Raw genomic sequence first — 27,707 nt, 5'->3', positions numbered from 1 at the left:
TCAATCGAAATACATAAAAAAAATTATCATCAAATCAATTATATTTATTTTTATTTAATATATATTGAAAATTAAACTTAATTTATTTACTATATTTATACGTTATTTATAACATTTTGTATTAACTATAAAAATTTATGTTTGTAAGTTACAAGGATTGGAACGAAATATATATTTAATATTTAATATGTTTCCCTCAATATGTTAAATATATTTAACAAAATTATACGAAATTTATAGAAGAATTTATTTCGAAAGAATGTAAAAGAATCTAAAAGATTTACTTATAATAAATGATTTCAGGTACATATTTGAATTATATTCTAAACTACTAAGGCGTAGATTTTTATAAAAAATATTTTTTAAAATAAAAATCTATTGAAACATATATATATACATTTTTATTTTATATTTTGAATAAAGAATATCAACGAAGAAGAATGTATAGAATATATTTATTTTATATAAAGATAAGACATATCTTATAATGATAAACATAAATATCACTTATTATTTAATTTTGTATAATTTTGATAGTATAATATACCTTAGTATTTTAGAGTAATTTATAATAAGCGAATTATAATAAATATAATATTTTTCTGTGATTAATATTTCGAATAGACACAGACAACTCGCGCACATATATAAATATTTTATTATAAATAATATTTGAAACATTCGAATTCATTTTATACGATTTAAATATTTACTTATCTTTTTATTTATTGTTTTTCAATATAAAAACAAATTAACATTTATTTAAATTGAATTTGAATATTTATTTACAATATTATTTTTAATCATTCCAAAATGAATAAACAAATTTTGCATAATATTTATGTTCAAATTTTATTAAAAAATTATAATTCCAATATTTTAATATTTTTTTGATCATTTATTTTTTCACAAATTTTTTTTAAAAAGATAATTATTAGAAATATATTTCGTTCTTCATATATGAAGTATATATGAATGAAAAATTTCATTAAGATTTTATCACCAAATATCAAAATAATATAGTTTATGAATATATTTACAATTTTCTAAAATCTTTGTGCATTTTAATGAAAAAGGAAAAAATATTTTTTTTTTACACAAAGATTATATTGTCTATTTATATTAAATAATTTTATTTTTACATATGTTTTAGTTAATAGATACATAAACACACTAATTAATATTAAGTTTATTATCACAATATTTTTTTTCTAAATATTTTTTGATATCGACAATTATATCTTTTAAACTTTATTTTCATTTTAAATATATTTATTATGCTTTTAAACATAATAATTTTACATATTATAATTTCATTTATTTTGATGATCAGATGTTTCTTATACAATATATACATTATGAAGCAATTTTATGAATATAATAAAATATATCGCAATGTTAATAATTCCAACAAAAATTTAATCAAATCAAATCATTAATCAATTAATAAATTTAATTTTAAGATATTTCTAGTTTTTATTAAGTTAATAGGATTATTATTAGATTTAATGGCATATAAAAATAAATTTAAAATTATTCGATGATTTTATTTGAATATCAATATTTATCGATGATAAAGATAAATATCTATACTTTCAAACTTAATCGAATGTATTCGATTCAAATGGTTTTCATTTGTAAAAAATTTCCTCATTTTGTCTAATAAAGAAGTATTCGTTGTTGTTGATTAATAACTGGTCGACTTATTGGAATTAAATTATTTGAAATTTTTTTATAGCGTAGAATCTATATCTTTTTTACTCCATCCATTTTGCGCACTTGATGTTCTGGACATCTGACTAGGACTTCTTGCAGGATAATAAATACAAGGTCCTGGACTGGCAGGTCTTCCCGACATTTTGACACTCTGTCGTGTACTACCATTTGAGATATTATTATTTCTATTGATAGTACTCGATCTGTTAAGATGATGTCTGATAGAGTTTTTTAATTCTATATTGGTCATATTAGTAACGATTGATTCGTCATAATGGAATTCTGGACTATCTCTTCCAGGCCCGAATAGTTTTGAACTGCAAAACAACTTTAGAAATATCCTCTTGAATTTTCTACCGAAGATCACGTAGATAATGAAATTGATACTACTATTAATTGTTACAAGAAGATTGCCTGTCTGTACCAGCCAAAGTGGCGGATCGTTGAGGAAAGTCTCGTGAATATTTGAGGCGAGCGGTAGGATGTTGCAAATTAGAAAAACGATCACCACACAAAGTAACATCGTTGCCAATCCAATTTCGCGTCTCTGATGTCGTGAAAGCTGTTGCAAATCTCTATTCGCTTTTCTCACCTGAAAAATGATATTATAATTTTATTATTAGTATTTAAAATTTTTTATCAACATCTTTAATTAATTTTTTTAATATAATAAATCTTTAACTTTATTTGAATTGAAATAAACATAAAAACTAAATTATAGAAAAAAATTTACTTTTCTGTAATTATACGAATTGTGAAAAATATAAATGAATATTTTTTATTGTGGAATACATTTATCGAAACAAATATAATAGAAATATAAATAACAATTAAAAAAATATAAAAGAAAAAATAAATTAAAAAATAATTAAAGTTTATTTTAAATGCAGTAATGATTGAATATTTTTACTTTTTTAGATTGTTGCATGATCTATATATTATTTTAATGAATGTAATAAACTTACGAAAAATATGCAAGCTTTAAGTAGAATCAAATAGCGTAATAGCTTTGTTATCACTTTTGTTCTTTTTCAGTTCTCTTTCTCTTTACTAATTTACAATACAAAAAGGAGCATGCATTAAGAATAATCTAAATCTTATGTATTCAAACTATTATTTTTATTTGATTTTTATAATGTTTTTTTTTTCTTAGTTTTAAATGGTAAAAAATACAAGTAAAGTTATCTTTCAATCTTATTTATTTCTCTATTTTATTGTTATTAATTTTAATTTTGATTATAAAAATTTTTTTAAAAAATATAATAATGATAAATCACAAAAATTTAAAGACATAATACTATCATTTAAACATATGGAAACAGTAAGAAATTTAAAAAAAAAAAAAGTAAAATATTAAATTTAAATTAAAATAATAAAATAATATATACTAAAAGATGATGACAAAAGAATATAAATTTCTCATTTATCAAAAAATATATATATTTTTTGATTAGCTAATTAACTAATTTCAAAAATAGATAATATATATAATTAATATAGATGTAGATGTATAATTAATATAAATGTAATATGTAGAAATTTTGTCATTTATTTTATTACTTGTTCTAAAGTTTTGAATCTTCTTCGAATTTACAACATATTTTTCCAAAATCTCAATGAAATGAATTGTTTTTTCATTTTATTTATATTAACGAATAAAAAGAAAAAAAAATAGAAATGCAATTTATGATATCAAAAATTTCGAGAAATCATTTTTTGTGATATTATTAAGACAATTTTTTAAGAAATTGTCTTTTTGTAAGAAATTGTACGAAGCTATGTGAAAATTTATTTATTATTATTTATTTTTTTTCTTTTTTATTTTTTAAATAAAAAAGTTTATTATTTATTTTTTCATTAACAGTTCTTGAAATTATCGTGTTCATATTCATTAAAGAAATGAATGATTCGTACAAATTGCATTGTGTATAAGTAATAACTTGTTTTAATAAAAACTTGTTTTAATCGTAATAAAATAAAGCGTATTTGTTTTCGTGAGCTTTTGAATGAATAAATTTTAAAAAAAGAAGAAGACAAATTGGCCATGATAAAAGGTATACTCATAGTTCCACTTTAAAGCATATATTCCAGTTAAATTATTTATGCATTCATAAATTTATTTTTGTCTTTTTTTCTCTTTGTGATAACATGTTGTAATGATGCATTCATATCATAGTTTCTGCTTTTTACCTGCTACTTGATAATATCTGAATGAAATAATTTAAATAAATCGTGTTGGATTTAAATTTCGTGGTTAAAATGTAATTTTACTTATTTAATAATGTTAATATTTTTATCAAATAGATACAAAATATTATTATATTTCGAACGATTGATTTATCAAATAATAGAATAATAGTTTTTTAAAATTGTTTGTATTCAAATATAATATTCACGAAGAAAATAAAATATACAATATGCCGAATAAAAATCTTAGAGAACTTTGTAATAACAATTAAAAGAATTTTTTTTAAAACATATTGAATTTATATGATTCTATTAATATGAAATATTCGGTATCAAAGTTTTGCGCATTTTAGATAATATAAAAAAAAGATTATTTTGCTTACCCTTCGATAAATAGCTACATTGAAGATCACTAAAGCGAGAAAAGGAAAAAGATAACAAATAAAGAAATACATCCAATGGACGTAAAGTGTGACATATAAATTGTTGTTTCTTAAATCAGCTGGATACACGCAATATATAGTAACATTGTATTTCCAGTGAGTTTCTGTGTAGTACTCTACTTCCCAAAATCTATAGAAAAAAGAAAAATTATTTATTATAAGTATATTAACAGAATTATTCAAATTTTGATCTAATGAATGTCAAAATTACTTACTTTGGTAAATTATAAAAAAAAGAAAATATCAAAATAATCGCCACAGCTAATCGAGCTCGTCCATATGTACAAAAAGATCTAGCTTGTAAGGGATGACATACAGCGATATACCTCTCAAGTGTTACAGTCAGAGTCAAATATACCGTTGCTATATGTGCCATACACGATAATGGATATAAGAATCGGACTATCTTCGGGTAGACGATGAACCTATAGTCGAACAGCAGGCCAGTATATGTGTAAATTGCGATTAAGCCATAAATCAATATCTGAAAATGTCATAAGCTTTTTTTCACTTATTTTATTTGTTTCCGCTCATTCTTCAAGTGGAATAATGAACACAATTGAAATTAGAATAAAAAAAAAATTCTTTTCAATTAACACTCTTTTTCAAATAATAAAAACATTCCGATTTAATTGTGTATTGTGTAAAAAATTCTATTTATCTTCTATTTATTTCATAAATAGTCATGATTTAAAATTCTACTTTAGCAAACTTTTTAAGCTTTCTCGTATCTAGAACATAATGCCTGCATAAATTTTTAGAAACTTTTCAAGATCAACTGTTAGCAATATTTTTTCGAACATGATTATTTTACTTTTATTTTTAATTAATCTATTAACATATTAATATATTAATTTTTTAAATATTTATTGATATAATATACTTTGATTGATATAATATTACTTACCGAAATGATAATTAACATGGTGTCGCATCTGGCTAGACCAATTAGCAAATAATTAATCGATGATTTCATTTGTGGCCTCGAAAGAATGATCATCGAGATCGTGTTGCCAAATATCCCAAAAATTCCGATCAAATTTATTAATATACCATAAATAATGAAATCGAAGAGACCGCTTGAATTGATTTTTTGTGAACACTCATATGGTTCTATCGTATTCTCTTCGATTGATAAATTTTTCGATAATTGACTAGCATTGTAGTAACTAGGATTCAAGTTCAAAACTTCGAGGTTTATTTCCATCGTTTTCAACTACCTTCGTTTCACTTTTTCGCCCGATTCTTCATTAATATTCTTCGTTTCATTTAGCTTTTATGTCACCATTTTTGATTATTTTTTATCTTTGTTATATTTATACATATATATTCTTTTTATATATCAATTAATTTCTCCTATATTAAAGAAATATTTACTCACATGAATTTATCTTTATTATTTCACTTTTATATCTATGCATAATTCAATTCTGCATTATATGATTTCAATATGCATTAAATTTTTAGAAAAGTTATTTATTATTTTACTTCATTATTTTCACTATCTTTTGATCTTGTAAGAATCGAGAATCAATGGTTTTGGTAACATGATGAACAAGATTTTATCAAAACTTTAAAATGCTATCTTATTTCTTGTTGTTCCTCTATTTTCTTAAATATTATTGAATTTAATTCAATTTGCTTGGTCTTGATGAAAGTTTCGTAAACTTCTTGTATTTGCATCTGTAACGTATCGTAATTTTGCAGCAATCGATAATTCGATTTCCTTTCGGCTTCTATTCTCATAAATCTGTAATCAAAAATTGCGAAGTATGTTAAAATGCAATATCAAAATCACTTTTATTGAATAGAATAAAATATTATCTTATAATTAATAAGTATTTATCTCATCATCATAATATACATGTATGTACACATATATCATGATTACAAAAAGTATTTGTAAATATTATCCTTATTTTTTGATGAAACATTTTTTTGTAAAATTTTAACAGTATCAAATTTTTGTAAACTTATAAAAGTACTATTAAATATAATGTATTCGAATATAATTAATTATAAATATATAAATTTTATGATAATGATGTACAAACATCTTAGTCACTGTATCTATTCACATGTTTTCTAAAGAGAAAAAGAAAAAATTCTAACAAATACCGCCAGAGATCGGGAGTGTCGCATTATGTTTCTGTTCAAAACTCAATACGACGTGTATCGAAAGTTATATTCCGTGTTCTTTATCGCGAAACATTTAAAAACGGCGCGTGAAAAGTTTTCAAGTTTTGTGGTGGATGATCATCAAATTATCAAATTTGTTGACTCTTCTCTAACGTAAAAGAGAAATATTTATACATATACTGCTTAACATATATTCGAATATATGTAGACATTAACTTTGACCTTATTAAGTAAACAGTAGCACAGAGGGAAGGGAGGATATGTATACGCAGATATCCAATACCTGTGATTCAGTGATTTCGTGACTTTGAATGATATTTTAACTAATAATAAATTTTTGATATTAACGGCTCAGTGAAACAAACGAGTTTTAATGAAATATAAAAACGTAATAAGAATGAAAACGAAACTGTATTTTATATCGAGAGTGTTTCAAAGTTTGCTTGCTATTGTATACCAAGAAGGCCGATCGGATTAAGAAGCTGTGACGTTCTACTGAACTGTAAGTTAGAAATCTTAGAAGTTTCTATAAATAATACATGGATAGAATACATCTTTTGAGGCGACTAATCATTATATGTACGATAACATATGATAAATTATTCTCTTCCTATAGAAATGTTAAACAATAAAAATACATATCTTAAATTCATTTCGAAGGTAATGTTATAATGTACTATAGTATATATAAGTTTTATACATAACAAGCATCTCACTATATAACCTAAATTCGATTGAACATTTATGATTGAAATATGCACAAGATTAAATAATTAAAGATAATAATAGAGATTAAGATAAATTATAAAATATCATTAAAATGGAAAATTACTAAAATATGGAATGTTATTAATATAAATATCATAAGAAAATTAATTTCAGAGATATTATGATATTATGAAAACCAAAGATATACTAATTAAATATTAATATAATTTAATATTAATAAACTAATGATTCGAATATATTTATGATTCTTTTGCAATATATCTTCGTACTGTTGTTTCGTAATTTTTATAAATGTTAATTAATTCACTTGAGATTTTATATGTTATATTATTTTAATACTTTTATGCTATTATTATAGTAAGAATAACATTATCTTCGAAATTTATATGTAATATATATATTGTTTAATATTTTAGTGTTAAGTACATATAATTGTATGTTCAAAAGATAGTATAATTGTTTATGGAAAAATTTTAAAAAATTAATGGTTAAGATTACATTTATTGATAAATATTAATTTGTTCGAACGATATAAAGGGCATGATATCGTTGTTAATTTGATCGATCGCCATTACATCATTTCAAGTATCAATTGGCATGTTTCAATCGTTAATTTGTTTTTTCCTAATTTCCATTTTTTCAATTTTGTGCGTCAATATAATTCCAATGTTTTTTGATATATCGATGTTCGATTATTTTCTTCAATCATGAAAATTTGAAAGAGTCAATTTAAATCTTTTTTAGAAAATTTGCATGCAATTTCGTAATAATGGTTGTTTTAAAAAATAAAACAGAGTAAAAATGCTTAGTTAGAAGCAAATAAATGATTTATTTCTGGTTCTGGTTAAAATTAATATATAAACAAAAGAAATTTATAAAATGAAAATCCACATAAGAAGGAATTTAATTTCTTTTTGCATTTTTTCGAATATGTTTTACAAAAGTTCATTGGCAATATTTAAATCCTTAATTTTGAGGGATATGCCGTTAAATTTTATTCAATTAATAAATTGTCTCAAGTAATATTAATTTATTTTCTTTTTAATAAACTAAAAAATCAATTTGATAGCAATATAGATATCTATTTTAGTTTTAATATTCATTTACTTATCGTTAATAAATTTCGTTATATAATGCGAAAATTAATTTTATTTTACAAATTTATACAAATTTAATTTGAAATTGAAATAAGAAATAATTGTTATAAATAATTTATTTTTTGGACCGTTATTTTGAATGCTATTATTTAGAAATAAATAGTTTTAATATTAGTTTTATATTATTTGAATCATTATAAAGTCTATAGAATTCTTCTAGAATCTAATTTATAACGTTAAGATTTTTTTTCTTTATTTTTGTATTTTTTTTCATTTAAATTTAAAGTGAATGCCAAGTTAATAAAGACTAATATTTCCAACATATTTTTAACGAAGATCATTTAAGAGCTTTTATTTTAAAAACTTAAATATATCGCGAACTATTGAAAATTTTTCCATTGTAAACTAATATTTTAAATTATTTAAAATTATTAAACAAGATTCACAGAAGTGTGAATTTTGAAATGTGAATTTTATGTAGTATGTTGACGAAATATAAATCTACAATTTTTTTAATAAAAAAAATGATCTTCTATAATAATAGTTAGTTATTTAATAAAAATCTAAATTTTATCAATAAATTTTTTTAAATATTTGAATATATTTGATGATAGAATTTGTAAGCTATTTGAAAATTATTATTTGCATTAATGTTACAAGTTTCTTTTTTTTCGATAATAATTTATAATAAATTACTTTGTATTATTAATAAATGATACTTTTTTATAAAAACAATGCCTATGTTTTAATATTATTGAATATTGATATGATATAATATATCAAATCGATAATATTGAACATAGAATTTATTAATAATATTTCATTAATAATTGATTCAATATGATTTCAATATTTTAACTTATATTATATATTTATTTTATGTAAGAACAATAAGATGTATATGATTAAATATAGATAATATATTGGTAAAATAATTTTATTTTAAATTTGATAAATTTAATTAGGAACATAGAACGAAATGTTACAACCTTATCAAAAAGGGATAAAGTTGTACAATAAACATAACCTCGTGAAATATTTCATCATATCGTAGTAAAAAAAATCTATATATAATTTTATCATGGATTTGATATCTCATTTTTGGCAGCGAAAAGATTAATAATAAACTTGTTAACTCACAAATATTGAGAAACGGTATTCTAACCTAAAAAAAACCAAAACCAAATTATTAGAAATTTTAGCTTTCAAGGTATTTGTATACATTTTGAAAAATTGTTATTGTGTTGTATTATTGTAATGCAATAAGTTTCTTCAAAGAATAAAAATTATCATCATTTTCTACTAAATATTCTTTAGTCGTAGTCTAGTCTTCGAAGTAGCGAAATAATATCTTTGAAAGGAACGTACGTTCAAAGATATGTTAGAATAAATTATTCGAGAATTATTTCAAGTAAGACCGAGTAAGTACATGGTGCATTAGCAATGTCTCTTTAATCATGATTAAGGCTAACGACTGCATACATTGTTGTCTGAATTAACAGTTTAATGAAAACGACTCGTTGCTACGGCATCTCGCATATAAAAGTGAATAGGGCAGTATTTTGTTGTCCTACATTACTATATCACAATGCTTGTGCTTCATTGCAGTTTCTTGTACTCTGTTGTACGGTATTAAGATTTGTATATAATAGAAAATTTTTAGCAATTTAACTTTTTTTCAAGATTCGTATAGTAAAATTTTATAACGTATCACTTACGGAAGATATATGCCATATATATCTATTTTTATTTACTTATAATTATATATTCATGTGTAAATAAATTTAAACATTAGTTTAAATTAGTTATAAATTTATTAAATAACATTAATTTTAAATTTCTATGAATTCAAAAGTTATTAGGATATCTCATATTCTAATAATTACAGTTTATGAAAAATAGATCGTATCTATTTTTATTTTTAATCATAGTTTATTTAACGTTAAAAAAATTTAAAGAGGTGAAAATTGAATAAATATTCTATCAAGAATAATGCTAATGAAGTTGGAAAACGATATATATTTTCTCTGAATATAATATAATTATCATTATTTGCTCGATTTAGCAATATAATTTTGTTAATTTTTTTCACTAAATAGTAACAGGGAGTTAAATAATTAATTTACGCGTGAAATCATTCAAAAGTGTGGATGCAATAACATGTAATAACGAGATCAATAGTTTCACCCTGGAACCGAGGTCGCTATCATTAATTTAATGAACGAGTTATAATTACTCGGGAAGAGGACTAATAAACTCGTTAAGACATCGTCGACCTTAAATTATCATTTATAAGTTATTTATTACGATTTGTCAGATGAGAAATGCGACAAAGCTCGAGGAAAAGAGTTATGTCTCGTTCATTCGAGTGCTCTTAGCATTTATTTATATTAACTCTTCACAGTCGAAAGAACGTACTAAATGCACATTAAACGTATGCTAAATAAAAAAAATGTGTCAACCATTAAGAATTAATAATAATTTCGTTACCATATTCCATGAAGATATGCTTTTCTTAGTTAAGTTTAAAGTTGACTCAAAAAACAGTGTCGTCTATGTCATTATCATAAAATTAGCTTTTCAATTTTCTTTACCTTACATGGAAATGAGTTACTTATGTATAGAGGGGCAAGTTATTTGAATATTGAAAAAAGGTTTGTTGTAATTTTAAAAATTAGTTAGAAATTACTGTTACAGAATAAATGTTTATTATAAAATTATTATTTCGGTTCATCGTAAAACCAAGCATTATTTTTTCCAATGTTTTTTCGCCAATTTTAATACGTTATTAAATCTTGCAACTTTTAATAATAGTGATTTCTTATAAGACGACTAAAAAATAAATCAATCGTTGTAATCGATGTTTTATGATATTTAACAAGTTTTAATTTTATTAAAGTGTAAAGTTGCATTTTTGCACATTATAAGATCGTTATAATTACACAGAGCTTTTTATATCAAATGATTTGTAAAATGCTTGTATTTTTTTTTTTTTTAAAGATAGAACAACAAATATGCACTTTTAATATGCGAATAGTAAAATTAGGTATATTTAAATATATTTACAATATTATACATAAATAATATAAAATGGAATATGTAAGAAGAATATATATATATATATATAAAGTGGAGTCGATTTTTTATTGCTTTACATCTCTTAATCATTTCATAAGATCAATTCAATCAAGGAGTAAACATGCGTATAAATACTCCATATGACTTTTCTAGACATAAATCTTTCCTGTTCTAACGTCTATGAAACATGTTTACGTGGTCAGAAGAATAATTCATTGATAAAAATCTGTATTTACATCTCGCTTATCAAGTAGCATAATTAAAATCTTGATGTAGTAAAATGGAATAGATTGATAAAAAAATTATTAACCGCTGTGCCATTTGCAAACAACATTTGCATTCCTCTTTCGTTCTGTCATTGTAACACAAATCTATTATAAGAAATGAATATCCCATTATGTAAATAATATTTATAAATGTCAAAATTATTCTCTGGTGATATTTTACAATTTCAACGGATGTTGAACTGCAGAGTTTTTTAAAAATTCATTCTTTTTTTTTTTTTTTTTATCAAGAAGAAGTAAACTATATTATAAATCTGTTATTTCAAGGTTAATATTCGTTTAAAACGAAATACACTGTGCAAAAATCAAAATATCACTAGGATGCATCTAGTTATTTTATAGTGTAATTAAATGATATTTAAAGAAATAGCATAATATAAAAAAGAAAAAAAATAAAATAAAATAAAAGATGTACTAATAATTCTAAATAAAAAAGAATTCATAGAATTTAATTATTTCAAAAGAGTTTTGTGTAAAATTTCTTTTCGGCAGAAAATTTCGACTTGTGAAATCTCGATTGTTGTTCGCAGCCAAAATTAGATATCAAATAAATTGAAAATTAAAAATAAATGGAAATATTGCACTTTTATTAATAACACGAAAAAAATGTGATAAAATAAAAGTAAAATCCTAATTATTATAAAATATACATAATTTGTTGCAAGCATGAAAATTATTTGCGGGAATCATTTAAAGATTGGCAAAAATGGCATCAGTAGAGAATTAAAAATGACGTAGAAGTATCATCGATTGCCAAATTGACGGTATTATAAATTGGTGTTCATCGAAGCTTGTAAAATGTACGTAGATATAGAGATTATATTTCCTTCAGCACGCAACAGTGAACATTCGTCACATTCATCAGAATAGATTCGGCCCAGTTGGCTGACTATTAAATAAACCCAATACACAACAGCGCGAAGCATTTCGATCAACATTTTATTTTTTCCCTTTTTTTCTTCTTTATCAATCTTTTTCCATAAATTTCCCGAGACAAGAGTAACAGTTGCATTAAATCGACTTTGGTAAATCGGTCATATGGTGTCGAGGCTACTGATCTCGTTGCAAAGTGGAGCAGCCAGGAAATGAGACGGTATTACTGTCACTTATAAGTAATAACCTCCAAGTGTGAACAACATCTAACGTGTCTCCTCTTATATCGCCCATTAGACAAGCGGAATCGTGTCGTCAGGCTTTTAGATTTGCATTTCGTCGTAAAAGGAAATTTGTAAGTCAATAAGGATAAGTTTAAACGAGTGCTTTTCCTTAATTGATGAATTTTTTTAAAAAAGAAGAAACGAGAAGTAATTCTGTTAGTTTAATGTTTTAGATTTCATTTTGATTCAATAAAGAAACAGAATATCTAGGGGGAAAATTTTATTAATATGGGACGTGGAATTAAATATATTAGGAATGATGATTTTTGCAATAGAGAAAGAAAAAGAAACGAAGCTTTTATTCATTTTGTTGGATATTTTTTTAAAAATGTGGAAAATTGATTTGAAAAATATTACAAACGCTAAAAAAAAGTTTCTATTATTCTAAAAATTAAAAATAGATAAATGCAGTAACAATTTGTCCAATTGATTCTTTGTAAATTAAAAAGTATAAACGTACTTTAGTCAAAAACAAGTCGTTGTCAATGTTCGTTAAGTAGGCCAAGTTTGTTCGTAATTTACTTTTTTACGATCGTGATTCCGCGTGTCTAATTCTTTTTTCCACTTTTAAATACCATTTTTCCCGCTCAAACAGAAACAGATGGGACGAGTCGAGGCTTCGCGCCCATCATTGTCAAAAATACAACAACTCGTTGCAACAAGAGACGCGGAGAAAGAGGCGCAGATGTTGAAATGTCGTTTAGCCTTCGTTTAGAAAGTGGAGTAACCGCGCCACGAGATGGGAATGCGATAAGTGGTAACAGTCGTTTAAGATCAGACGGCGCGTCTCGTTTTACTCGCGCGAAGAAAAATAAATTTCATTCTATTCGTTTGTTATTATTACTTCCTCGATGATACTCGAGAGAAAAGGGAGAGAACAGCAGTTTTCGAAATTTTGAATCCACGTATAATTGCTCCTTATGACTATGCTTCACTTAGCCCGTGATATTTCGTTTTATTTTTTTTTTTTTTTAAAAAAGATCCAGATTGTAAATTGCACGATAGCATGTGCGATTATTTTCGGTTCACCGTGGTCGAGTTCTACGAAACCTCTTCTCGTCGTTCTTACGCACGACCCATTTTTGAACTGTCGCGATTTTTTAGAGAATCCTCGTCGTTTAATGATATCACCTATTTTAAAAATCGTTTAAAAAATTTTTTTAAGAATTAAAATTGAAATAAAATTAAAAATACTTATTAATCTTTTGATCGTTTTATACAATAATACAGACTAGTAGTTAATTAAAGAGAAAATAAACTTAGTCTAATTTAAAGGGAGGATATATAATAATTCTATTTGTAAATTTTTATACAAAATCAAATCAAATTATGACTCTTGTACATTTAAATTTGTATAAACAAACATTTAATAATAAGATTCGAACTTAAGCCTCGTTAAAAATTATTTTGAAATCTCTCGTCTTAATAAACATCTTACTTTTTCTTAGCAAAAAAGTCTAACTCTGTCCAATCGCGAAATACGATTGTATGAATGGGCTCCCAAATGTCGTGTTCGAAACTCGAGCGGAAAATCTGCGAGCATTTGATCGTTCGAGAGCGAGGAGCGGGATTTCTGGTGATGTCACGGTTAAATTATGCAACTGTATACGGCAAGTGAATCGGTTGAATCGGTAAAATTTCACGTAAATGTGGCGAGATTGGCGAGTTCACCAGGCTCGATCCAAATTTCACAATCGCCAAGGCCGCGCAGATCTCTCTCTCTCTCTCTCTTTCTCTCTCTCTTTCTCTGTCTGTCTCAAGAGAGATTCGCTCTTAGTGGACAGTGTTTCACAGTGTTTAAAATTAGATAAGAAGTTCCTACAATTGAGTCAGAGTTGAGAACACCCGAAGCTAGAAGCTAGACGTATTTTTAGTGGGTTGGCAATAACGAAAGCAGCAGCTGATCATTTTATCGAGCCGACGATAGGTTTTTCATATGTTGAATGTTGAGGTGGGTAGAGAAAAAAAATAAAAATTCTTACTTTTTTTCATCTTTCGAATTTAATTGATCGATATTACTGCGTGATACAATGCGCGTAACGTGTTAATCGATGTTGACATCGCTGCAATTAAAAAAAAAAAATTGGGATTTTTTAGAGAAAATCATTTCGCGAGACAATATTTTGAATCGTTATGAGAACGTGTAAGGATATCATGTCATAGTGCCAAATTGGAAGTATGCAATTTATAAATACATAAATTCATTTATAGGAGGTAATTGTTTTTTGTTTATAAATAAATCAGAAATTTTTAATTATGTATAAGTATATTATTTCTTATATATTCTTTTCTTTTTTTGTAATTTAATCTTTCAAATTAACGATGGAAAAGTTTATAATAAATTTTTTTTTAACGAGTGCTGCAAGTTGCTTTTTAATGCAATCAATTTTTTGTTTCTTTTTTTTTAAGCATTATTTTTTTATGCTTATCATGTTATCAATTCTAATGATTTTATAAATGAGAATTTTGCTAAGAATTCTTTAGGAGTTCTTGTGACTTTTAATCTAATTCCAAATTTTCTTCTTTTTGAAAATTATTTTTATACAATGAGAAACAAAATTATCTGGTGTCAAAAAATAATTTTCAAATGGTTTGAGGCAAAAAAATTTGCTGATGAAATTCAGATATAGAATAGAATTTTTATATTATTATTAATATTCAAGAATGATTCAAAAAAATAATCTGTACTTCGTTTTATCTTATTGAACGTATTTATTCGTTCTTTTCTTCTTCGTTCTATCTGATTTCTTTTTTTCACGACATTATTTTCAATGAAAATAAATTCTTATATCACGAATATTTTAGACATTACTCGTTGTTAAAGTGAAATCTCAGAATCGGAAAAAAATAGAGAATATTTTTTTCTCTTCTCCCCCGTCGAGCCGCACGATCTTTTATCTTTCTTTGCCATTGTTTAATTTAAAATTTCCATTCCAATAAATTTCAAATTTTTCAAGAAAATTTCCAAACATCTGAAATATAAATATACCTATTTTCTACAACATTGATAGTCATTTGAAAAATTTAAAATGGAAAATCCAAAATCCAAAGTCTAAAAATCACCAAAATTTTTGCAAACATATTAATCGTAGTTTTGAATATTGTGTGAAATTCTACAAGTTATATATTAATCAAGTGCAAAAATCGAGTACAAAATTTGGACCATTTTTTTTCAAAAAATGTGTCATTTGCTGTAGATTGAAGTGACAAACTTAATCAATTTTAATTACAATAGCGAAAACTGACAAAAAACTTTTTATTCGAAATAAGAATCTCGTCTCTCTTTTCGTTTAAATGAAATTACATAAATCTTTTTTTCTCTATTACCAAATATTATATTCAAAATATTGCACCTTCAAGGAATATATATCACGAAATTAATATTCATAGTATACAAAGTTCTAGATATTCTACAATGGTACAGTGGAATTCCATTTATATTAATTTGCCGGAACAAGGAGAAAGGAGTCTTCATGCGACAAAAGTCTCTACAATTTTTCGTCCGATCAATGGAATGACCCATGCTCGTTTTAAAAATATTTAAAATGCACAATGTTAAAATGTTATAAATTCAAATACAATAATTTTTTAATTATATCGTGTCGTGTATTCCTATAGCAGTCCAGACACAGTAGAAATTCATCTCGAGTTAGAGATAATCAACAACCCCCTAAGTATGTAAGTTCCTCGCGCAAACGAAGTTCCACCGAATTCGAAACACTCGGCGCCTAATGGAACACCGTTCTCGTCAACCTGAGAAAGTTGAGACACTTATTGCAAGGACACAATTTAAGTTGTCGACTAAAAGACGTGGATCTGATGGCGCTTAAGATCGTCCCGTTATCCTGATTACCTTCAACGATAGTTGGACTCTCGAGAGGGAGATCAAGAACGCTTATTTACCTGGTTAATCTTCGCCTTTATCGTTTGAACGGGTGGATCTTCCTCTCGTTTGTCTTTCTTTTTTTTTTTTCCTCTCTTAGAGAGAGAGAGAGAGAGAGAGAGAGAGAAAGTTTGTGAGGAAAATGGACGAAGTGTCGCCAGGGAGATGCGTTTTCATCCATCTTATCTCCTCTTGTTTTTCTCTAATTTTCTTCAATCAGACACCATTTGGCTTCCTCGTCACATTTTACGAAGAGAGAATCATCATGATGTTATTTTTTCTATGGAAATTTTCTATCTGCATTTATCACGCAAGCCACTTTTCCTTTCTTGCATTTCTGCATATTGAAATGAATAGTAGTATTTTTCTATGTGCTAAGATTCTAAATAAAAATCTATCTACTTCGACTCTTTCGAAAAACTACTCTGGGATCATCTTGAGAATCCTCCATAGCTTGGGAATCTACGCGTTAGAGTAGCTGAAAATTGGATCTATCAGATAAAGAGGAAACTTCTTATTCGGGTAACCATGAAATAGCTCTTAAATAGAATTTGGAGCTAAAGCTGTTTACTTATCCCAGCGGATAAGTCCAAATATAGAGAAGAGTTCGATCCAGGATAAGAAAAAAAATATATTAGTATTAGTAGTTAAAATATCGTAAAAATATTCGAACATCATTTTATTGGGAGTCTGATTTAAAAATTCTGATTCGAGTAAAAATTTTTGTATATGTAAAAGGCAGGAATTGAAATATATTGTATCCAAAGTTTCTTTTATGTTTTTAAATACAATTTTTTTTTTTTTTTTTTGATAATTTTAGTGAGCAGAGTGATAGTAGAATAATCTTTTTTGATCATGTATTCGTGCTGTTTGAAAAATGATTAGATATGAAATAAAAAAGTTGTATTTTACATTTTTTCAGTATTATATTTTCAGATTTATTTTTAGTTTTCTTAATTTTCAATACATTTAATATTGTTCCATTTTGATTTGTCAAATCAAATTTTTCAAATAAAAATTTAGAGATATCCCAGTTTTGGATGCATCTAAAAATTCTTCGTCAATAATTTAAGACTTCAAGATTAAGATTCCCCACTTTTGTGAAATAAATTTTCTGTTTGAAAAATCTTTTTCATCGAGCTTTTCTTTCAAGCTTTATATACATATAAAGAATAAATTACTAGAAAATTACTAGATTTAAAAAATTGAAGAATATCCCTTCCGAAATGATCGTATAATGAACTTATAGACACTTCAATATTTTTTCAAATTTCTTGGAAATCTAAAAGAATAAAATGGATGGCCAAAATTGAATATGCGAAAAATATTTTTATCCATACGTACAATGTATTTTTAAAAGAAATAGCGAACTGGAGAATATCGCAGAATATTTAATTATATTATAGCTATATATTTTTATTTATTTATTTAATCGAATTATCGCCTAACTTAGTTAATTAAGTTTAACCAATAATCACAATTAATTATGGCAACGAATTACACAATTCCTGTTATTTCTATTGGAAAACTGTTCAGTCCGATAGCATTGCCGAGTATAACGTGATTGGAAAAATGTTCTCTTTTAATTGTTCGTTGTATACAGGGTATCCTAGTTTTTTTTTCCAAACTTCTTTTATTCTACAAAATTTGAACAATAATTTTTCACTATAAACCATATTAAAAAATACGTGATTCCATTCAAAGAAAATTCCAAAATAATTAATTCTATACCATACAACTTTTACCCATTTTTTTCCCCCCCCATAAAAGGGAATAATTCACTTGAAATAATCATGTTTACTCTCAGATCCTGTATTACATTTAAACGATTGTCATCGATCGATAATTAATAAATTACGATCAATTACGAGCTCGAGTTTGACAAGAATTTGTATACTATACACGGTGTGTATCACAGGATAGGATGAAATTCAGACGTGAGATAAGTGCGGTTAACATTCTAGTTGGCAAGAATTTTCCTAAAATTCACAATACTCTCACAATAATGAAACGTGAGAGAATCTTTAAAATGCACCCAATGTATCTCCCACACTCTGTATGTAAACTGCTTTTGATAACACTTCCTATTTTTCGTTTTTACGAGCATCGTTTATCCGGCGAAAAAGTTTTAATAACAGCTTTTTTAAATGGATTTCACCATGGAGAAATATTAACGTTCTTTATTTCCTCCAAAGCAATTGTTCCAACGAAACGAAAATTAGATGAAAATTGGAATGATTTCTTGTTTTTCCATAAATATTAATTGTTTTATTAATTTTCAACGATACGATTGACATTTTTTGTTGTAAAATAATGTAATTATTAAATTGCATGGTATATTAAGGATGATGTGATAAACGTGAAATTAACGTTTCTAGCTAGGAAAGTTGCGTGTTGTACAGTAGAACTCCATTTATATTAACTTGTCGAACAAGCAATTTCGTGTAACCAGCTTGTTCATACGAGTTCATGTAAGGGTTTATTTATGATTTTTCCACCGATTAACGAGAATTCGTATTTTATGTAAGAGGAAAGTTCGCGAAGCACAATTTCTAAAGTGCATAATGATGTATCAAATATGAACACTCTTCATTCACACACGCTTTAAATTTTGTTCCAAACGAGTTAATTTATATTTTATTTTACAAAATTACTGAAAAAAATTTAATGCCTAATGCAAGACACGCATCCCTTCCTTCTTCGTTCTAAGATTTCATAAAATTTCTCAAATTCGATGTTCGTCGAACAGTTTTTCAAAAAGATTGAAAGAACAACGTTGGTTTAGAATTGTATGTTTGTTATGGTTAAAGATAAAGAGATTTGCCAATAAAAAATAAAAAAAATCGAAACCTGTCGTGCAGATTTAATATAAAGAGAAATTTTCGATGGATAAAGTATTAATACAGGCAAGGCATATCACAAGGTAGATAAAAATTTATGCAAAAGTGCTCCCAAAAGTATATATAAGTGTGCATTTAGGCACACTTCTGTTTCATCCATTCACTCGAGACAGTTAAATTTATAAGCAAGTTAAGATGCCAGTAAAGATTTATTCTGATAATTTACGACTTTAAGAAGTAAAAAAGCAAGGAATTCTGACGAATCTACTTATCTCGATCGAGATAATTTTCTTAACATCAATTTCAAAATAACGTATTCGAATCGTTCACTTGTTTAAATGAATATTATTCCTTCAAATCGATTTAATGATTTTTGAAAAATAAACTATTTGGCATTGCTTTGACAGCAGACAAACTATCGCAATATCAACAGTTTTGACATTGTTTATAAACACGGATGGCAATGGTTGGCCAGATTCAGTAAACGAAATTTTAGATTTTGTCTAATAATAAGTGCACGCCTACACGTGATCAATTTTCAAAGTTAATTCTCTCGAATCATTTGTTCGATATCTTTCAAAAATCAAAAAAAAAAAAAAAAAAAAAAGGAAAAATCACTTTGAAGAATTCTCATATTCCATATTTAATAATTCTTTAAAATAACAGTAGTCCAACAATAAACTCGAGTCGCTTTTGAACGACTTTGAAGCTACACAACACATGGCTCTCAACGTTAACGTAACGCATTAACGATCTTCTTTAAAAACTAAACTCGGGCACATATGTTCCATGCAATATCGCCCACTTTATGCCAGAGACATGAATATGCAGTTCTTGAAAATTTGTATTTTAAATGCAAGAGGATATATTTATTGATATAGAGATTTTTTAGAGATGCTCAACTTTTGTTATGAAATATCAATATATTTAATTGTTGTAATTTTAAATTAACGTTAGAAGGAAAGTAGAAGGAAACGATCAGGTTATTTTACGTGCTGTAGTTTTGTTGTGAATAAAATTTTTTCCTGATAAAAATATGTAACATGCGTTACGCTCAAACTATTTTGAAAGTATTGTATTATTATTATGAGGCAATCTAATAATGAGATTATATACGTATAAATCTTTTTTAACAGAATACAACACTGTGAGAGAGTACAATTTTCAAAACTTTGTAATGATACACGAAGTACAAGTTCAGATTTATATAAAATGTTCACATTTTAGTGCAAAATTGTATTCAAATTGTAAAATAGTTGATTATGTTTCCTCGAGGAAATTTTTCCTCTTTTCTGGGAAAAAAAATCAAATAATTGTGAAAAATCAACATTCTTCAACAACAAGTCTTATCGATTATTGCAAAATTCATTTAAGAACAAATTCAGATCTTGAACATTGAACAAAAAGAGAGATTCGAAGTTTTTTTAATCGTGCCAATATATAAAACGCCGATTTTCTTAAAAATCGAGGGCGAAACAAGCGATAAAATATTTTATTCTATCTATCTTTTGTTTATTTTCACGTATAGAGCAATCTCTTATCGATAACATTAGATAATTCGATATGATTCATATTCATGAATTAACTCATTTCGAACAAACAAATTTTATTATTATTTCTTCTCTTAACTCATTGTTGCACGCAGAATCTTAGCCAATTTAAATTGTCCTCGATTCGCGGAACATTCTTTATATATTTACTCGAAGAAAAAAAAAATATATATATATATTCGTGCTTTTGACATAGAAAGAAAGATATATCCTAGAATTCACATTCCTTCTCATTTCTTCCCTCCCCCTCCTCCTCATCTCCCGACAACTCGTAATAAAAGTAAGCTAAAAGCCCAAATAAAAAAATTCCATTCCCATAAAATCGACATTAAAAAAAAAAAAAGAAAAAAAGAAAAAAAAAAGAATTCTCCTTTATAAGAGGAAAATACCCAGCGATCGGCTTTTCAGTCTTTCTGCTCAACGACTGGGCAACGACCAGCCCCGAATAAAGCCGATCGATGTCGAAAATCTCGATCGTAAATCGCAAATTTAGGAACGTTACTCCACGGTGTAGAACCGCCATTTTATTTTCCCTGCCCTCGCATTATCGTGAAAACGTGATCCTCTCGATCTGGCTATACCGTTATACGAGAGTGTACTTACGTCGAAATGTGTTATTCCGAGGGAAAATATTTTTCACCCACCATCGTCGTATTACACACACGATGATTATTGCTTTTCACGGAAGCGTTACATCAAATTCGTTTCACATTTTCATTGTTATTTCCATCGAAGTGGGGACGTACTTGTATGGATTGTCGTGCTTCTCTGGGTGCTTGCTTCTTTTTAACATCGAAGGTAAAGAATTTTTTAAAATGAGAATTTGAAATTGTTAATAATTTTTCGTTTGTTTGTGAATATTGTAAAAAAAAAAAAGCAAAATTAAACGAAGCTTAAGATAATTTTGCTTTTATTTAAATTATTGGAAGAATCGAATAATATCGATTAAGAAATAAAATAGTTAAGTTAGATGATAAAATAAAAATTTTAATAAAAATCCGCTTCAAATTTATAAGTAATTCTGACTCTGTCATCTATCATTGTAAATGGTCGAGCATTTCGTGACGCATCAATTATTGTACCCTTCGCGTGTAAAATATTCTATAACGGAGCTGTATATTATATAAAGTTCGTGTAACGAAATATTTAAGCATGTTTGGAAAAAAAAGAAAAAATAATAATTTTAGAAGAAATTGTAAATATTCAACTCCGTGATTCGCGAGAAAAGAGTGAAAAGTGTTTCAAAATTTCCATTAAAATAACAAAACACGAGATATCGGATGATACAATCAAATATGAAATAATTTTCTATAACACGTCTGAATAACGATCATGCTCGAATTCGCGGTCGAATAAACGTCTGGCACGCATCGGTATTTGCATATGTATTGGACGAGCGAATCTCTCGCTGTTTTAGCTATTCACACCGATTGAATAATTCACCCTGATACGGTGAATTTGTCGGTCCAAATATACGACTTTACCTCAATTCGCACAACGAAGCTTCTGCACATTACTTTTTTCTTTTTTATCTCTCGCATTATATACATTTTCTCATAATTTAACATCAATGCAATTGATTATTGAAGCTACACGAGTTTCACTCGTCAGATATAATCGACACAATTGGTACGATATTTTATGATAAACTCTCTCGTGAAAATATAAAATTAATAGAGACAAATATCTCGTCAAATTACACGTTATTTCGTAATTGAAAGGTAATTATATTAGAATATGTAGGTAGATTGAATAATTAATTTTAACAATGGATAATCGTGTTTTAATTACGATAATTTATTGTATTAATTATTTATTGTAATAACACTCTAATTGCATACGATTCTAAAGTATTGTAAATTATTGTAAAATATTTGTGTTTAAGTCTTTTTAATTCAAAATATGGATGAAATTCTTCTATATCATTAAAATAATTTTCAATGAAGATTTTTCAAATTTTCTTGTCGCCTTTAAATCTCGTTCAAATTGATCAAATTGATACAAGTAACTCGATTTGAAAGTTTCATTCAAATTGTTCAGTCAAAATGAATTAATTTAAAAACATAAATTTCAAAAGACAATCCAAAATGCTCCATTTTTAAAATTACAATTTTTTACTTTAGATCGGTATCGATATATTTATCATAATCATTTATTTTTCAATAACTCGTCTGCCAGCTTCTTTGAAGTGGACGCCATGCAAATTGATCGTTCATGACGTGTCATTTTGAAATAAAGAACAGTTGGAAGAACGTCAACTTCGCTTGAAAGAATATTTCAAGTCAAGTCAAACAAGCTTGGTAAAGTGTTATCAAGTTACTTAAATACAAGTGTCAAATTGATCGATGATTGGGAACAAGCGTAGAAAGGATATTGCAAGTCGTATAAACAACAGGTTTATATTTCTCAAATAGTTTTAAATTACGCGGGTTCAACATCCTCGAATTCAATTTGATTAATCTAAACGAGATTTTAAATTGTATTTACACCAAGCAACTTTCAAGTCAACTCGTCTAACTCGTGCCGTTTATTTTATCCGATTAAAATGCAATATATATGAGTGATTTTGAACTTGTTTCAGAGATTGCTTGTGTAATATACTTGTATATAACTTGGAAGCAAACTTTCTTCTAAGGTAAACAACGTTGTATCTAGATAATAATGTGATGGTTAATATGGTAAATAATTTAAGTTAATATTAACTTCAACTTTGATATATGATAAAATGTACAGGGTGAAATTTTCCTGAAAATTTCAGAATTCTATAATTTGTAAGCAGAAAACAAAATTATACGTTAGAAAATATGAATTTTGATTTTAGTACATTGTTTATATAAATGCAACTATAAAATGAAATTAAATTTAAGATTCATTTCATCCATTTTTCATATTATAATTTTTTGCACATTTTGCTTCGGATTTTATGCCTTTTTGCATATTATAAATATGTATTCTGTAGATTTTTGTACATTTGAATTTTCCATAAAACTTGAAACATTGATATCTTCACTATGGTATTTTTTTCTGTTATTTTTATTTATAAATTATATTCCTCCTTTAGTCGAAAAAAAAAATAAAGAAAATTCTACGTAAACATCTATTTCTTTTTCCACAACTTTTTGGTAACAATTTGATTAGAAATAGAAAAATAGTTAGAGCCTTTTTATATCGTCATGAAAATTATTTATCGATATAATGATCTTGTTATTCTATTTTTTTCTTCTTCTTGTATATTCTTGCCATTCGATTATACGGCACGATGGCGTGGAAAATGAGCATTGATTCGATCGATCATTTATTTTACATTTATTTCCAATCAACGAAAACCGCATAATATGAAAAAGCTCTTAATCAAAATAAGAGAAAAAATATTCCGTTTTACATTTTTTCTCACCTGGCTGAACGTGTTAACTCGCATTTCCAAATACTCGTATCCGAAATCATGACATAATTACTCGTTTCTCCATGACAATCATCACTAGAATATATGAGAACGAATCACAATAGGAATGTTGTACGCAAAAGTAATCAAAATCGTGAATCATGTCGCGTTGAACAATCTGTCAGAGATTTTTGTCAGATGCTGTAGCGTGCCCCTCCTATCGATTTTTGGTATAGCATGTAACACCGTTCTTTCAAATATTTCGAAGCGAATACAGTGGCAAGAGAATTCACTGCATTCGATTTTGCAGGACGATCAACTTTTGGTTAAAGTTTCTTAAAACACACACAAAAAAAAAAAAAAAAAGAAAAATCTTGCCGCTAATCTCCGCCAACGGAACGAAGAGAGAGTTTCTTTTGATCACAAAGAAACAATTCGAGATTGCACATTAAATCTCTTACGTCGGTTACCGCACATAGAGATCTGCCATTGTTCCATATAATTTCCCTGCAGTCTCATATATCTTTCGCTTAAAGGAGATCTATCTTTACACTCGTCTTTAAAATCGTTTAAATGACTAATTCAAACGAAATCCCATGCCTCGTGCATTTCTCTCGTCGATCATAACCTCAAAAATTCCGGTTATTTTATTCTTTTATAGACACACTGTTCATCTCGTATTTTCGTCCATTCATCACTGTTCATTTGTACAGAAATACTCAAAGGTTTAATCCTTTTTTTTCTCTCTTCTTCAAAATTACGAACGATTCTCGTTCTTGCGGATAAATATAATTTTACAACTTTATTTTCTCGTACAGCTATTCCCTTTACTACGACGCTATACATAAGAGATCCGAAACCGCTCGCTACGAAAGTCGATTACAATTCTTTCTCCGTTCTCCCGCATTCTTTTCCACTGTTTCTCGAGAGAAATAGCAGGAAGTCCAAACATCGAATAGATCGTGTCCTCGTTTCCTTCTATTCCTTTGTCGGGGATAACGAGACAAAACCGAGGCGGTTCTTCTTTCACGATCGTTGACAGCCACGATCGAATCGCTGTGAGGGCGCCACCGTCTCGAAATCACGAAAATGATCGGGATAATCTTTTTTATTATTCTGCTTCGACCAACACCACTTTTTTTTCTTTAATGGAGATTCGTTGTTATTTCATTTTTTTGCTTATCGATCTATTTCATCGATTCGGTTATTTTCTTGAATTATTCTTGAGGAATTATTCAAAAGCAGTAAATTTGAAATTAACAATTTTTTTATGTCTCAATCGTTTTGAAACTATTCTTAAATATAGTTTATTTCCAATTATTTCGAAATTAATAATTTGGACTTAAATGGTTATTTAAAGATGAAAGAAATACCTGAATAATTTCAAAGTTCTTCTCTTCGATTCACATTAGTTAAAAACATAATTTCATTCGGATGAAGCTGATTCCGCGCGATTTATATTTCTTTCTCCGCTTGCGAGGAAACTTTGTTATTTCGCCCAGCAAAAATCAATTCCTTCCATTAATAATTATCCTTCTTGCCACTTTGTCGCCAATGCGGTTTATCAAATTTTAATTAACGCATCGACGCCTGTGACGAAAACCTATACCTTCTTCTTCTTCTTCTTCTTCTTCTTTTCTTCTAAGAAATTGATTTTGACGATAAAATTACATTCAAGTCGTCACTTTATCACTCGTTCGACACGATTCTCTAAATGTCAGATACGTGATACGGAATACTAACGTTGGTTAAACTTCGCCTCGCGCCAGAAAACAGATATTTTCCTCGGAATTAACCGGATTAATATTCACCGTAACTTCTGATGAAACTTGAGTGGATAAATGGGAAAACCAATTTTAATAAACGATTCGTAGAACGGGGATAGTAAGTAGTCGAGTGGTGGAGATAGAGATATTAAAAAATGTCGACGCGTCAATCTGATCTGGACGAGGAGGAGTCAGATATATCATTCGGAGGGCGAGAAGAATAGGCTAAGTTATCCGTAACGAGGAAAAACGCTTTTTCGGGTCAACAGTTTGAGTTAAGAGGATTTTACACTTAATCCTGACACAAGTTCTTTTTTTCTCTGTTCAAACACGCGCGCTCCCAAAAGAGAATGAAGAAGGAGCAAGAAACGACAGTTGCATTATTATCAATTACACCGAAAATTGTATCGAAATTATGAGATCTCGAGGAATAGAATAATTTTTTCGTTAATGAAACGTATCGTTACTTTTTTTACGCAGGTTCAATCTCTTTCCATTCTCCTCTTCTGTTTCTTCCCAATTTTTCAAAATTTTCAAACACACTTCATCTCGCACTTTTCAAGATTCTTCGATTCGCTGTTTCAAGAGTTACTCGAACGAATTTTCGAGCCGATCTTCGCTCGATGTTTACACTTTTCTCCTCTTCTTATCTCATTGCCACCAAATGCTGCGTCTCCAAAATTACGCACTCGCGTCGATATCACTCGTTTCCTTTTTTTTTTATTAGCGCGAATAATACGAACTCTCTTACGATCCCCTTTCTTTCGCTTTTCGTAAAAAAAAAAAAAAAAAAATAACTTTTTCACACTCGTCGGGATCGAAGGATCGACATTCGCCAGCGAGAAAAGCGGCAAAGTCGACACGCAACCTCGAAGCGCTTGCAGCGCACTGAGCGCTCCTCCGCCGAAGAGAATGATCCGAGAACAAGAGCGATCCGCGGAAGGAGAGACGAGTGACCCTGGCAGTGGATTCCGCCTGCGCGGAATCTCCTCTCTCTCTCTCTCTCTCTCTTTCTCGCGCTCCCTCTCTCAACTCGTTCACGCCGATCCGTCTTTCTTCTCCGTCATCGTCGCTTTCCCATTCCCATTTCTTTTTCCACGAAAGAGAGAAAAAAATTTTTGCCCCTCGTTCGCTCGTCGTGTTTCATTTTTAACGCGTCGCCTTTTCTCGAGCTTATCTCGAACAACATTATCCAACGTTTCTTCTCCCCCTCGTTCTTTTATTTCCTGTCTCTGTTTCAGGCTGTCCTTTTTCCTCCTGTTCAATCTCCATTTTTCGCCCCTTGTTTTCTTCGCTGCGTTCTCTCCCACCACCCGCGATCTCCCCGTCCTTCTTTATATCCTCGCTTTCATTCATAGCGTTCGAAGACGGTGAAAGAGATCGACGCTTATGCGCACGGTACTTGACCCAGCGGCACGCTTCGATTATTAAATTCGTACGTGTTCCTTCCGTCGAC

At 27.6% G+C, this 27,707-nt stretch overlaps 1 protein-coding gene across 3 annotated transcripts; it reads right to left on the bottom strand.

Annotated features, from left to right (window-relative positions):
* Positions 1-435: 435 nt before the first annotated feature.
* FMRFaR (FMRFamide Receptor) lies at positions 436-27,146 on the bottom strand. 3 transcript variants are annotated; one of them, XM_003698853.4, is made up of 5 exons: positions 24,498-27,146; positions 5,254-6,096; positions 4,562-4,830; positions 4,287-4,476; positions 436-2,308 (listed from the first exon to the last, which is right to left on the bottom strand). In XM_003698853.4, the coding sequence occupies exons 2-5, from the start codon at positions 5,551-5,553 to the stop codon at positions 1,733-1,735; spliced, it is 1,335 nt and encodes a 444-aa protein (XP_003698901.1). In that variant the 5' UTR covers positions 5,554-6,096; positions 24,498-27,146; the 3' UTR covers positions 436-1,732. The 3 variants fall into 3 exon arrangements, with proteins under 3 accessions (XP_003698901.1, XP_086769993.1, XP_086769994.1); XM_086913867.1 differs by having other exon boundaries at positions 25,859-27,146; XM_086913868.1 differs by having other exon boundaries at positions 26,719-27,146.
* Between the last annotated feature and the right edge of the window lie 561 nt (positions 27,147-27,707).

This window comes from Apis florea, unplaced genomic scaffold (genome assembly GCF_048593485.1).
Source record: "Apis florea isolate Af1SG1 unplaced genomic scaffold, ASM4859348v1 contig_3517_pilon, whole genome shotgun sequence".
Classification (NCBI taxonomy): Eukaryota; Metazoa; Arthropoda; class Insecta; order Hymenoptera; family Apidae; genus Apis; species Apis florea.
This window is presented reverse-complemented; position numbering and strand designations above follow the sequence as displayed.